This window comes from Triticum urartu, unplaced genomic scaffold (genome assembly GCF_003073215.2).
Source record: "Triticum urartu cultivar G1812 unplaced genomic scaffold, Tu2.1 TuUngrouped_contig_4764, whole genome shotgun sequence".
Lineage (NCBI taxonomy): Eukaryota > Viridiplantae > Streptophyta > Magnoliopsida > Poales > Poaceae > Triticum > Triticum urartu.
The window spans coordinates 1-14,399 of record NW_024115380.1 but is presented as its reverse complement, the minus strand read 5'-3'; the positions used below and the strand labels follow the sequence as shown (position 1 = coordinate 14,399).

The following is a 14,399-nucleotide window of genomic DNA, read 5'->3' as shown; positions in this document are numbered from 1 at the left end:
GCGGTGTGTTTCGCCCGCCCCCCCGCCCTCCCCGCCGCATGGCCATGATGAGCCGCTCCATCGCCAGCGCCCCCATGGCGCGCCCCCTCTGTCCCGGTTCCGTGAAGCGCGACGCAGGTTCGTCGTCGGCCTCGAGGAGGGAGGGAGGAGACGGAACGGCGCAGCTGTGCAGGACACCACCAGGAGCACGGAGCACCTCGTGCTTTTCAGGGGCGGGCGGTGCTCTCGTCCACGGAACCGGAACTTTCCGCGATATAAACTCCTGATCCGGTTCAGATAGGTAGACACCGGAGCCGGAGCGGACAGAGAGAGAGGGGTGAAACAGAGTCGGTTTCTCGTCCTCATCCGGGTATCGCCGCCGTGCAGCAGACATGTGGGCGCTGGCGATGAAGCGGCTCATCATGGCCATGGCCATGGCCATGCAGCGGGGCCGGCGGCGTCGCAAAGCCCAAGCCCGCGGTAACAAACTCTCACTCTTCATGTCATGTCTGGCGGCAGGCATCTGTAAACGAATCTCTCTCTTGCCGTGTCCGCTGTTTAGGGCTGCTCTTCTTTTTCTCTGTCACCAAGGGAGCAAACTGATTCGTTTAGATAGATAGGAACTGTTGTTTTCTTCTTCTCTAACCTAAGTATCGATGCGCTTACAAGAATGATCTGTTGGATGCGCTTACAAGAATGATCTGTTGCAGATGCATCGATGCCCATGTCGGCGGAAGGTGAATGTTCATCCCGGCCCCGGCATCTGGATCAAGATTCAGAAGCAGGTGGGAAAAGGATGAAATACTCATCAGGGCCAGATCTTCCAGAGGTATGCCATCAATATAATAACTCCAATAAAGACTTAATGATGACATTTTGCAAGTAAAATATCAGTACGATTGCCCTACTTCACTCCTTATTTTTGTTTTCCTGTAACCGAGACGCCAAGTTCCTGCAAGAGGTAAAAAAACAGTTATCCATCTGCAGTCTATGGCTAATTGGCTATACACTTCACATTAGACTATTGAATTCACTATTATGTGTGTGAAACATCAATCTTTTATCCGGTCTCTCCAACCTCTCATCTTAGTTTCCAAGTCTCATGTCATATAACTTGCTGGCTAGCTGCCAACAAGGCTTTCGCATGAGCTTTCTGCCTGATTATAAATATCTGAATGTCATTTGTACCATGTACGAGTTAAATATTTATTGCTTTTCCTTCTTGCTCTTTCATTGCTACATTGATCTTTATATAGCGTGGTATTACGCAATTAACATTATTCGAAGCATTTTTGTTTACGGTGTATATAAGAGGCCAAAATGCCAAATAGGTGATGTTGTTGACTGCTCCCTGGGTAACTCAAAAAATTATATATCGTAGTTGCCATCAGCAGCTTTTTTTAAGGAAAGCCACTAATATTTTTTGCTGAAAAAAGAATACAGCATCTTCCTCCCCAATTACGGACTTTGCGCGAGCATGTGCACAGCACCTGGGGCAGAATATTATTCCACGATTTTGCTTCTGTTTTCTCTCCTCGGACGAAATTAACCATCTTTCTTCATAAATCTAGTGTTGAGTTCTTCTCCATGATTGTGCTTGCATTACATCTGGCATCATATATACTCACTAGTTCCAATGCAAGATGCTGCTCGTGCTGCCTGCGTGTCTCGCGCCTTTCGACGTCGTTGGAGGTGCTATCCCAACCTCGCATTCAGTAACTTAATAGTAGACTGGAACGGAGATATACATGTAAAGCATGAACCAGCAAGAGAATTCTCCAGCAGGGTCAACCAAGTTCTGACAAACCACTCTGGTGGCTTGAAGACTCTCAGGCTTGAATTCATTGGCCCCAGTTCCAGCGACTGTTGCTCTCTCGATAGATGGCTTCAGGTTGCCATTACCCCGGTTATCGAAGAACTCAGTTTTCAGCTGTCTTCAGCGTTGGCAGCATACAGCTTCCCGTGCTCACTTTTATCTGATCTGAGCGGAACCTTGATTCGGCACCTACACCTTGCGGGTTGCGCCTTTCGTCCTGCGGCCAAACTCAGCTGCTTGAGAAGCCTTACACAGCTTCACCTGTATCATGTGGGCATCAAGGAGGATGAATTAGGCTGCCTTCTTTCCAGTTGTCCTGTTTTGGAGCTGTTTGCATTTGGGAATTGCAGTGGGATCACTTGCCTCAAGATACCTTGCACACTGGACCGGCTCAGGAGGCTTCACATTATCAGTTGCAACGCTCTACGAGCTATAGAGAGCAAAGCTCCAAATCTCTTCAGCTTTTACTTTGCTGGTAAACGAGTACAACTCTCACTTGGAGAGCCATTGCAATTGGAGAAACTAGTACTGTCCCATCCACAGGCCCTCGATGATGCTCGTGCTACACTTCCGTCAATTGCGCCAAACCTCCAAACTCTTCGCATAACTTCGTGTCTTGGGGTATACTCTTCGGACGTTCGTATGACAATATTTATATCTTACACCGTTACACGGTAACTAATCATGGAGTATCTTTATGCAGGCCAGTAACACTATGATGCACAGTCGATTCCTCTACCTCAAGTTCCTCAGTATTTGGGTTCATACCTTCCCATTTCATGATGTGAATGATTATATGTCTTTGGTTTCATTTCTTGATGCTTGTCCATCGTTGGAGACTTTCGCCTTGACAGTAAGTCAGTGCTCATCCTTGAAAGATACATCTAGCAATTGTAAATGGTAGAACCATTAATTTAACTGGCCGCTCATATGCAGACACCAACGGAACCCATGGAGCATGAGTCGATTATCGGGGACCCCTCGCATCTGAGGCGGATGCCAGGACATCGACATGGCAAGCTGAAGAGCATGAAGGTCTTGGGTTTTAACTCTGCAAAAAGCTTGATCGAGCTAACAGTTCATATCATTGAGAACGCAGGGTCACTCGAGTCCCTTTCATTAGACACCACTTATTATGCTGTTAGGTGTTCTGACGGCATCAGTGACACATGCTCTAGCATACGCGAGCGTACTCGCATGGAAGCTCCTAGAGCGCTCTTGGCTATCCAAACGCACATCCAGGGGAAGGTCCCCTCCACGGTTAAGTTAGATGTTCTGGAGCCTTGCAGCCGATGCCATGCTTCTTGAGCTTTAGATGTTAAGCTCAGGTTTATTATCATGATGCTTATAGTATAATTTTAGATGGGATGCGATTGAAACATTGTGCTTGTAATTGTACTGAGTGCGTATATCAATTATCGGCAACATTATTAATGTGTATCATCACAGCTTGAGATGTTAAGTTGTTAGAATATTCAGTGGTATCTTCTTACTGGAGTTGGAACAAGCACTCGAATTACATACAGTTCATATAGTTGATGTTGATGCTACACTTATATCATGTTGCAAATATGTATGATAAGCACTATTTTCATGTGTCAGTTCAATGTTTACACAAAAAGGTGAAAAACTGCATAGGTTATGCAATAGCATGCGCACCTGCAGAAACCCATAAAAATTGGACCATTTTGTGATGTGTATAGGGAAAGGCATCAAACATGTAAAAATAGTAACATGATACCATCGAAGGACGGCGTTGTGGTGCCCATGCTCATCTACACCCATCATAAATAGTAAATTCAGAAATAAATTAGAAAACAAAATCAGAAAAATCTGGATTCTTTTTCTTTGCGGGTGAGAAAAAATCTGAATTCTTTTGGCCCCAAAGATGCTTGAGTGTGCTATGAGCTTGCAAAATTTCATGGCCAAATAACATTCGAGGAACGGGGATCTGTAGACAGAAAAAAAGTCGGCTCTCAAAGAAACCTTTAAAAAAAAGTATTTTGGAGACCTTATTTCTTTCTAGAGATTCTCAAATGTCATTTCACCATGAATATTACACACTCCTAACCGACTTGAGCATTTCCGGTGTCAAAAAAGAATATTCAGTTTTTTTTACTATTTTTTAGTTTACTGTTCATTAGGGAGAAGATATGGATTATTGGATACCATTCCTTTCTCTTTTCTTTTGTACAAGACGTAAGTGTTCAGATTTTTGTTTGGGAAAATAAGTGTTCATATTTAGCCCGACATGTATCCGTACCATTTTTTCCCGAAAACTCGGATGGGCCGCATGCAACATGGTACACAAGGGTAAATAGTTGTGCAAACTTTGCATATGTCCAAATGGTCATACAATAGCTGAAATTTATCCAAGACATAGATACCACATCCACCATTTCATACAAATTCAAACTACAAAATCCGAGTCTGTTTTTTCTTAAGATAAAACGTAAAAAATGTGTTTTTGTTCACCCTGGTATACATCTTGTTTTGATTCTTCACAGAGTATTTCGTCACATCATCCCATGCCAAAGTATCTACTCCCTTCTAACAAAAAATTGAAACCAATATATTTCTTAACTTTAACCAAGTTTATAGAAAATATAATAATAATAATACCAACACCTATGAAATCAGTATTCAAAATATACAACATCTACTATATCAAATAAATATAATATGGATACATATTTCTTACTCCCTCCTATCCAGAAATAAATGTCGTGGTTTTAGTTCAGAGTAGTAAATATGTATATACTACATCAAAAAATAGAATATGCATGTATATCTCTCAAGTTTGACTTTAGACAAAACGATGACTTCTTTTTTATATATAAAGGAGAAGGCACCATCATACCCATTAAGGCTAGGATGGTTGACCACATCTCTAGTGTGGTTGAGCATATTATCCCTGGAGGTGGTGTTACTCATCTTCAATATGCGGATGACACTATGATCATGCTTGGCTGGTCAGAACTTGATATCATTAACCTCAAGTTCTTTCTCTTTTGCTTTAAAGCCATGATTTGGCCTTAAGATCAATCTTGATAAGAGTGAGGTGGTAGTGTTAGGTTAATCTGTTGACGGTCGGTAGCGGATTACAAACAACCTTAATTGCAAGTTGTCCTCTTTCCCCATTGCGGGCTTAGGTATGCCACTATCTGAATCGAGGGTCCCCAACCAAGACTTTTGCCCTGGTTGGGTCGCCTCTAGGTCCGTGCCATGGTGAGGTAGATTTACGTCCAAAGGGAGTAAAAATGTGCTTATCAACTCGTGTCTTTCTAGTCTCCCCATATATATGATGGGTTATATATTGTGTCAGAAGGGGCGCATAGCTCATTTGATAAGGAGGTATCACGCTTCATCTAGCAGACGGCTGATGGATGCCAGAAATACCTTATGATCAAGTAGGTTGATATCTGCCTGCCCAAAGACCTGGGGGTCTAGGTATTCTTGCATCCCGTCGCATGAATGTGCCCCTTATGTTGAGATGATTTTGGAGGATCCTACATGACCGGAGGGGCCTTTGGCTACAACTTATTAAAGCAAAGTATTTGCAGGACTGCCCCCTTCTAGCGCGTGAGCGTAGGGATGGATCTCAATTCTAAAAGTCAGATCAAGAATGAGATTTTTCTTAGGCAAACTGTTCAAGATATCTTCCGATATTCCGATAAATCGGCCGATTTATCGCTTACCGTTGTCTAACTGATAAGATAAATCGGCCAATAAATCAGCGGATATGGCGATAAATCGACCGATATGCCGATAAACTGGCCGATTTACCCCTTATCATGAGTCGACCGATAAGTTCCCGATAAGCGATATCCCCAACGTAGGGCTCTCTATCTCCAAAGGTAATGGAAATAGGACTGTCTTCTAGTTGGACTAGTGGGTAGGTGGAGCCCTATCCTGCATTGAGTTCTTGGGGTTGTTTGCTATCTGAACAGACAGCGACTGTTGGTGTCCCCGACCTCCCACAATGGGACTTGGGATATCACGTTCGGACGAACATTTGGACATGAGTAAAATGTTGCTTGGGCTGCCCTTTAGTGACCTTTCGTCGTTGTTTCCGGACTATCAGGATGCCATATCTTGGCGCTTATTCCCCCCGGGGGTTTTCTCTATTGGGTCGACATATGGTGCTCGGTTCTCACATGGACCACACCTCTATGGAAAGCATCTCCCCCCCTCACGATCAAGTTTTTTGTGTGACAACTTCTGTGGGATCGCCACCCTTCGAGGACAGAGGGCCAAGCGGAACGGGCCTAGCAATGAACTATGTCCTCTTTGTGGTGTCCCAAAGACTGGGACCGACATCTTCTTTGTCTGCTCTGCTGCTCAATTTCTTTGATCTATTGTTCGCGAGGCTATGAGACTTGACTAGGAGACCTGGGACCTGGCAAAGTTTCTAAAAACCCAGGCATACCAGATCGGGAGGGGGAGACACCTCTTCCTACGGCATGCCACTAACTCTATATTCAAATTTTCGGCATTTTTAAGCACCGGCACCTGTTATCTAGACTCAGGATGTATATGGCGGTGGGTCCCACTAGTCCCACATATGCCATCCACCAAAAAAGGATCAAACGGCATTGGTGGATATCCAGAAAAATTAAATGGCACAAATGGACAGCCCAGAAAAGCCCATGAAGCCAGCGGCCGACCACAACACTCGATGCACACCGTTCCAATCCTCTCCCCCGCACAGTCGCACCGCGATCGCCATGCCATAGGCATCATCGCCGCTGTCTCCACCGGCACCACCTCCCCATTCCAGTTCTCCCTTCGTTCCATGCACCGCTGTCGTCGCCATGTTTCTGGAAGAGGCCGATGTCGGGAAGCGTCGGGGACCTCGCCGCCATGTTTCTGGAAGAGGCCGCTGTCGGGAAGCGCCGAGGACCGAGTCGAGCCTTGCGGAGCGCCTCCTCTAGTATCTCTCCAATCCTGTCGATACTCTCTTCAACTTCGTCGATGGCGACGATGGTTTTGACGGCAGGTGCAGCTAGGTACGGCGAAGGAGGTCTTCGGCAACTATTTCATAGTACCTATGCTCTGCTTTCCCTCTCGCTCATCCGCCTCTCCCCTCTGCTGCGACGCAACCTACGGGAGATGGGACCGGCGGATGTCGTCTGAAGGTTGATGAACTCTGAATCCTTCATCCTTGGCACGCACTAGTGCAGGAGTGCTGTTATCAGTAGTCGGGGGGCCATCAAAAGTCATTCATCCTGAAGGTGATGATTCTAATAAGCTTGTCTCCGAAGCTTGAAGCTCTCTTTTTGTATGTGTTTGTCTTTAAATCCTTGAAGCTCGCTTTTGTATGTGTTTGTCTCTGAATCCTTGAAGCTCGCCTCTGTATGTGTGCCAGGCTTTAATTTTGACGCCGTTCATTTTTCTAATGGATGAACTGATGGTTTTATGTAACAGGCGAACTGATGTGTTAAATAAATGGATGAACCTCTGTATAAATGGTCATATGTGGACGCCACGGTAACCACATAAATATTAAATGGACTTTGACATAATCCCGCGTAAGGAATGATGGTTAGTGCGGGCAAATCCCACAATGCACAATAACATGTCCACTTACATCTTGAATCTAGACAATCGAGGCCTCTTTTGGTTCATAGAATAGGATTATCATAGGAATAGGAATCTTGTAGGAAATGAGATGACATGTATTTCAAATCCTATGAGTAGGAATAGGAAACAAGATGTCATTTGATTGACACCAAAGGAATTTTTCCATTGAGTCTAGGCTCTTTTTTATTTTCCTATGAAATGTGGAGGATAGGAACCAATCCTATGTAGGAATAGGAATCCATTCCTATGAACCAAAGGGCTCTAAAGGAAAAAATCCTATCCTCTAGAATTTCTATGAAATTCCTAAGGAGGCCTCAGATTGGGACCGGCTTGGCAACATGATGGACCCGGTGACTGTAGCAGCTCGCCGCCTTGCACTGTCGACTCTAGGCCAATCTATCGGCCACTTGGTGTTTTTGTCTCTTTTATTTATTTTATTACAGTATGAATTTGATAGCTGCTTTATCTATAAAGCGGTTTTGAGAGAGACAAACTGTTTTTTCTTTCTTTTGGTCTAAAGGTTCTACAGTACCGCCTCCATGTCCAAACCCAACCCAAGCCGGGCGTCTCCTCCACCGGCTCCGGTCACCCACCAGTCTACTCTGGTGGCTCGGCTCCGGTCTCCGGTCGCCGGTGGGCCACGTTGTCCACCACCTCTACTGCATCGCCGCAAATCCAACCCGCAGCGATTAACGAGAGGGAGGGAATCAATCCCCATTGGAACTGGAGGCGTTCCAAATCGGGCGGGCTTCTCCGCCATGTCAACGTGACTCATCCCCCCACTATTCCACGCGGAGCCGGCGAAAAAGAAAGCAGCAAAACGAAATTATTCGCCCCTTTCCATTCCACGCCCTTTATGGTCGGCCGGGGATCCCACCCCCCTCAGCCGCCACACCCGCGCCGGCCTCCCATTCATCCGCCCCGCCCACCACGCCGCGACGCGGAGCAGCAGCAGCAGGAGGAGATCTCGGGAGGAGGCGGCGCGCGAGATCCGGCGCCGGAGCGGCGGCTGTCTGTCTGATTGATTGAGTGATCGGTCGATTGGTTGGCTCGACGATGGTGCGGGAGACCGGGTACTACGACGTGCTCGGGGTCAGCCCGGCGGCCACCGAGGCCGACATCAAGAAGGCCTACTACGTCAAGGTCGTGCCACTGCCACGCCCTGCCGCGCGCGCTTTCCTGTCCCGCTCCGTCTCATTCCGGTTTGCTGGTGTCGTTGTTGTTGTTGCAGGCGAGGCAGGTCCACCCCGACAAGAACCGCAATGACCCCCTCGCGGCCGAGAAGTTCCAGGCAAGTGCTCCCTCTCCCATGCCGCTGTTTGCTTCCCCACTGCCAATAACTTCTCTTGTGACCGTGAGACATCAGCATCATCTAAATTCTGCTGTAACTATCGCCAACAGTGCTGCCAGCGACTGATCAGGCAGTTAGCTATTCAAGTGTCAGAACTGATGTAAATTAGTGGTAGATAAAAGGGGGATCATGCGTCTTCATTAGGCGCCCTGCAAGCCTTTCAGGGATTTAGTCAGCTTTTACATGGATGATGAATGCTAATGGTGGTAGCGACATCGATAGTTCTTTCCTCCTGCCTTGCTGGTAGGAATCATAATTGTATTACAGTGCTTCACTTGGAAAAGTCCTTCGGTCACCATAGTTGCTGCCCCTGTTACTAGCTCAGGGACAGGAAGGGGCATACCAAAGCAGCTATTGCATCAGGTGATAACGGGCATCGATGTTGATTGCGGAATAACAAACTGATGCTGCAACTGTTTTTTTTTTTTTTGCCCTGATGTTGAAAGTCATCTTACAGTCCATGGAACTCAACTACAAACTCGTGAATTACCAAGAACATTTGTATTTCCATGTCTAACGACGAGTAGTTTTTTTTTTGCTGCAGTAGTGCTACTTTGCAGTGCATCTTGTCACTTCAAAACACTATCTGGCTTTGTAAGACAGGAAGATGTGATTTGCAGAGTTATCCTTTTATTTAGTGTGTTTACCAAAGCTACCGTAATTGCAGGAACTGGGGGAGGCATACCAAGTACTTAGTGACCCTGCACAGCGTAAAGCATATGACTCAGATGGGAAATCTGGTATTTCAACGTAAGTGTGACCCACAAATACTTACTGTGAACTTGTTGGAATAATTTCGAAGAATTAGGGTGTTCTTGGGAGATGTATTAGCTTAGTTGACTACCAAATTGTTCCGTTGTTTCCTAGATATAGGTTTAACAATGTAATTGGTGGTTTCGTCTCATATGCTGCAGAAACTGGTGAGATGATTTCCTTCTTACTAGTTTCCTGCCATCATTATACAGGGAAGCAATGATTGATCCAGCAGCAATTTTTGCAATGTTATTCGGTAGTGAGATTTTTGAGGATTACATTGGTCAACTGGCGATGGCATCCATGGCTTCGCTTGATATTTTTGGTGAAGATCCACAGATTGGTGCAAGGAAGTTACAAGAGAAAATGCGAGTATGTCCTTGTTAACAGAATAGTTTATGTGCTTTCTTGATTTTGAGATTCAGAAATATTCCTTCGAAGATTAGGATCTTTTTGTAGCTTCCAACTGTATATTGTACAAACAAGCCATAGTACATGCTAAAATTCTAGCACAATTCCTCTGCTACACTAAAGGCCACAATGCCTCTGGGAAAGCCTTCAAACCCAAGAACATAATGAAAGTTGAATGTTAGGATGTATATTATGTCACCTCTTGGTGTTCCTGTTTGCCCGTTCGTTACGCTTCTCATTTTAGTACAGCCGTGTCATTTTCAATGTTATACACATTTTTGTACTTCAACCCCTGGCCCATCTCTATATATGTAAGGTAAACTAGTGAAACTCAAACATTGCATGATACACTTTTCTTTCAGTATGACATTCCTCATGCAGAAGATCAGTCTTTACGCTTTTCAGTCTCTGCATAGGTCTGTTTAGTCTTTGCTGTAGCAATTAGATGAAATTAGGGGCTGATGGCTTAATTGTTAGATTGCAAAAGCATGCTTTGTGACGTTATATTGTATTGAATAAAAAAAGAGATGTTAGCTAACATGTGTCTTTTTTTTCAGTGCTGTAATTGTGTAAAGTACTAAGCGGTACCATACTCTTCATATTGTCGTATATTTAAGGCTCTTAACAACTACTGCAGGCTGTACAAAAGGAAAGGGAGGAGAAACTTGCAGAGAAACTGAAGAATAGATTGCACATTTATGTTCAAGGAAACAAAAAGGAATTTATCCAGGTTGCTGAGGCTGAGGTGGCTAGACTTTCTGATGCAGGTGACAAACTTTTTCCTCACTTGCTAACTACTCTGTCTATTTTTCCTTTAAACTTTGTAATTGCCTCTTGCTGCCTTTTCTGCTTTTATTCCTTCCCAGTAGCTCTGGAAATGTATGGCCACTTTTTCCTTGTGTATTCCTCAACATAAATCAAACTTTGAGACTTCACTTTTCAATGTTATTTTCTGATTTTGCATGTCCTGCAGCATATGGGATTGATATGCTGAGTACTATCGGTTACATGTATTCAAGACAAGCTGCCAAGGAGCTTGGAAAGAAAGCTATCCTTTTGGGGGTTCCTTTTATAGCTGAATGGTTTAGGAACAAAGGTCATTTTATTAAATCCCAAGTGACAGCTGCAACAGGTAAAACTTACTTTATTATTTAGTTTCTTGAATAGCAGTTTTGATTTCGATATTTGCAATGTTGGTGCTAGCAATATATATTTATATTTTGGCTTGAAATTTGTTTTGTTTCTGTAGGTGCAATAGCTCTTATGCAGTTGCAGGAAGATTTAAAAAAACATCTCAGTTCGGAATGTAATTACACTGATGAGCAACTTGAAGCTTACATGCAAAGTCATAAAAAGGTTATGGTGGATTCCTTATGGAAGCTTAACGTTGCTGATATAGAGGCAACTCTGTCACGTGTCTGTCAAATGGTTCGTCTTCATGTTGGCACTATCCTTGCTGCTCTGTTTTTGTAATCTTACTCATTATCATAAGTTGTAACATTCTACCAATACCAGGTTCTTCAAGAGAGCAATGTCAAGAGAGAGGAACTAAGAGCTCGAGCTAAAGGATTGAAAACTTTAGGCAAAATATTCCAGGTATCATTCTTTGTATATCCAGTCATTCACTTGTGTGCTCTGATATGTAAGTTGTTTGGTGTGAACTAAGTTTGGTTATTTCGACATAGCGTGTTAAGCTCAATAGTGAAGGAGAAGCAGCAACAATGAAGCATACGATAAATAATTTGGATGATAATGTTGGCACCTCTCCGGATTCATCACCAAAATCTCCAAGGGTGCAGCCGTTCGATGCAAACCCACCATATTCTCAGGTGCCTACCATCTTCTGAGATCATTGTTGTGACATGTGTAGCATATTAAAATGCAAGTTTATATACATGGCTGATTTCTGAATTATCATTAGATACAAAAATCAAAATTAGATTCCAAAAATGGACTTTGTCATGATTTATTGAGTTCAAGCTGTATCGAGCTTTAGTTAACCCAATTTTTTGTTACATGCAAACACGATTTATTACTACCATCACACTAGATCAGATGACAGATTGACAGGTACGGTGAGCTTTCCAAATGATCTTAGCTATCTGCTCTAGACCCATCACCAACAGGCCAACACTTAACTGCCAAATAAGATTTATCTTTTATCCATTACCTAACCGACAAAACTTTTGACAGACGCCAAAAGAAATTAAAAAAAAATTGATGTTAATTCACATATCAGCAAACTCACTATCACTGCTTGTTCCATTGGTTGTACCCCCACACTGACACACACAGCTCTCTTTATCAACTCACAGTAGAAATGCTTATATATGCTTCCATAAAACAGAAGGCTCAGAAATGTTATTCTTCTTTTTGTCCAGAGCCCATATGTGGAGGCCCCTCAGTTCGGCGGCACACATAGTCCGTTCAACTTCCCGATGCCCACCGCTCCGCCTGGTGCGCAGAGGAATCCTGTCCCATGACCCATCCAGGGCCACCAACTTTTTTTTCCGTGGGTCATCTTTTTTGTACAATATTATTGCTTGTGTTAGTAGATGATCACATGGCGTTCATTTGTGCCACTAGTATAGTAGAGCGAAGAAGCAGCTGGGTATTATCAATTTGCTTTCTTCGGATGTATAATCGATCGATTAAAATGATCCATACGTCGACGGGATCCCCGTGTTGTGTACAGGCGTGTCGCGCTGCTTCTGACGGGTTGTCGAGGCAGCGACCGGTCGGCATTGTTGTATACATAAACTATATCACATCACATGTATTTTTCCCTTGTGTGTATGGGTGCATAATTGTTTTAATATATGGCCCATTTGTGCAAAACTGTTGTGGATCATCTCCTGTTATCTGAAAGTGTTCGCTCTCACGAGTCCATATTATGTATCCGAATTGTCTGTGTGTGTGTGTAAAGTACAGTATAAGCACTGACTGCATTGTACAATTTTCTACTACGAACTTGTGTGGTCTGCACTCTGCTTGGTTGTGGTGGTCTGTACAATTTTCTACCCGGGCATGGGTGCTAGATGGTTGTGGTGGAGCCAGCACTCTGCTTGGCACAAGGAGACGCGACTGCTGTTCATCGCCGCCCTTCTGTGAAGTTGTCGGTTCGTCCGCAAACCGCAATGGTGTCGGTGCTGGAGAGCAGATCACACCAGCTGAGCTGATGCGGTCGTCTCCAGATGCCCGTACATGGAGTTCTGTCAGCGCCCTGGCAAGCCGGCGCCATCGCTTTTCTGCCCGTGCTGTCCGACGGTGCAAACCGCCGGCGGGGTCACTGAAGATCAATGTGGACGGGCTTCTTTTTCTACGCCTCCGGTGAGCGGGAGGGTGCGGTGGGGGTTTTGCGCCGGGGACAGCAACGGCGAAGTCTGCGGCGTCAGGCTGAAGCGGGGGCGCGTGTGGAGGCGCTCCAGCTACTCAGTTTAGCTTCTGAAGTACTCATCGTTTAGTTTCACGGATTATTATTATACTACAAAGTCAAGTACGGTAACGCACGACTCGCCCACCGGCTCTGTGATTCATGTGGTGGCCAACGACATCGCTGTGCCATGTGCAGTGCCAGCTGTGCAAGCACCTGTCCAGTTGGTACCAGTACGCACAAGACGGAAAGCAGATGGTGTGGCACCGTTGACAAACACGAAGCACGAGTCAAACATGTAGAAAGGGTCAACTGGGAAGCAACGGGTGTTCATATTTGAAGTCATGTTTGGGAAAATTCATCCGAAAGTCCAAACAAACTGATAAAGGAGAGCGGACCGGCAATATATTTCAACAGTTACAGACAAGTTTTTGTAATTTTGGCGAGACAAATTCAAGCGTGTAAAGTGGATTTTGTCTTAACGAATCCTGTCATTCCATCTAGAAAAACAACAGCATGCATCTTCAAGTTGATCACACTGACGTGACTGGCCTTTTTTCCTTTTCCTTTTCGTCGGCGACGTCGGCCGTTGTTGACCTCATCAGCTAGGTCTGGGTGGTAGCAGCAGCGCACAACGATGTGCGCTACTCCCTCCTGCTACCCTATCCGCGGCGGCAAGCAAAGAAACGTATCGCCTGCGCTGCGTAACACAGTCTCTGTCAGCTCGGCCGTGCCGTCAACGGGCCATTTTACTAACCTTAAACGTGCCCTCCTCGTCAAACAGTCAGGCAATAACCTAATGGCCGCCGGCGCGTCAAGCTAAAGCTTGACCAGCACAGCACAGGCGCTTGTAATACACCACTTAATCTTCCGCCGCCGCCGCCGCGCTCCCCGGAAGCGAACACCACCCCACCACCGCGCGCAACCGCTGCCTATTTCTACTTCTTCCCGCACGGACCACCACCAAGCTCCACACCACGAGCAACCTCGCCCGGCCGCAGTTGACCGTCACAGCTCAGGCGATAAGAGCAGGCTGACCATGTTGGCGAGGCTCATGGCGCGGCTCCGCGGCGGCGAGCACGGCGGGCGCCGCGCCTGCTACGGCATCGCGGCGACATGCGCGTGGCTGCTCC

General features: G+C 45.4%; 2 protein-coding genes across 2 annotated transcripts; both read left to right on the top strand.

Annotated features, from left to right (window-relative positions):
• The first annotated feature begins 37 nt into the window (after positions 1 to 37).
• LOC125528279 lies at positions 38 to 3,464 on the top strand. Its single transcript, XM_048692770.1, has 4 exons — positions 38 to 459; positions 690 to 2,416; positions 2,499 to 2,648; positions 2,732 to 3,464. The coding sequence occupies exons 2-4, from the start codon at positions 1,616 to 1,618 to the stop codon at positions 3,101 to 3,103; spliced, it is 1,323 nt and encodes a 440-aa protein (XP_048548727.1). The 5' UTR covers positions 38 to 459; positions 690 to 1,615; the 3' UTR covers positions 3,104 to 3,464.
• A 4,415-nt stretch (positions 3,465 to 7,879) lies between these two features.
• LOC125528281 (chaperone protein dnaJ 10-like) lies at positions 7,880 to 12,731 on the top strand (the record flags this gene model as incomplete). The annotated part of the gene is given in 10 exon segments (XM_048692771.1): positions 7,880 to 8,521; positions 8,610 to 8,669; positions 9,397 to 9,479; positions 9,695 to 9,854; positions 10,531 to 10,660; positions 10,867 to 11,025; positions 11,143 to 11,321; positions 11,409 to 11,489; positions 11,579 to 11,722; positions 12,275 to 12,731. Coding segments are annotated over 10 exon segments (1,185 nt in total). The 3' UTR covers positions 12,377 to 12,731.
• Positions 12,732 to 14,399: the final 1,668 nt, after the last annotated feature.

Excerpts from the sequence above, each read along its gene's own strand:
- LOC125528279 (XM_048692770.1), top strand. The coding sequence starts at position 1,616 with ATGCAAGATGCTGCTCGTGCTGCCTGCGTGTCTCGCGCCTTTCGACGT. Across the intron at positions 2,417-2,498 it reads GCATAACTTCGTGTCTTGGG|GCCAGTAACACTATGATGCA; the intron begins GTATACTCTTCG and ends ATCTTTATGCAG. Across the intron at positions 2,649-2,731 it reads TGGAGACTTTCGCCTTGACA|ACACCAACGGAACCCATGGA; the intron begins GTAAGTCAGTGC and ends GCTCATATGCAG.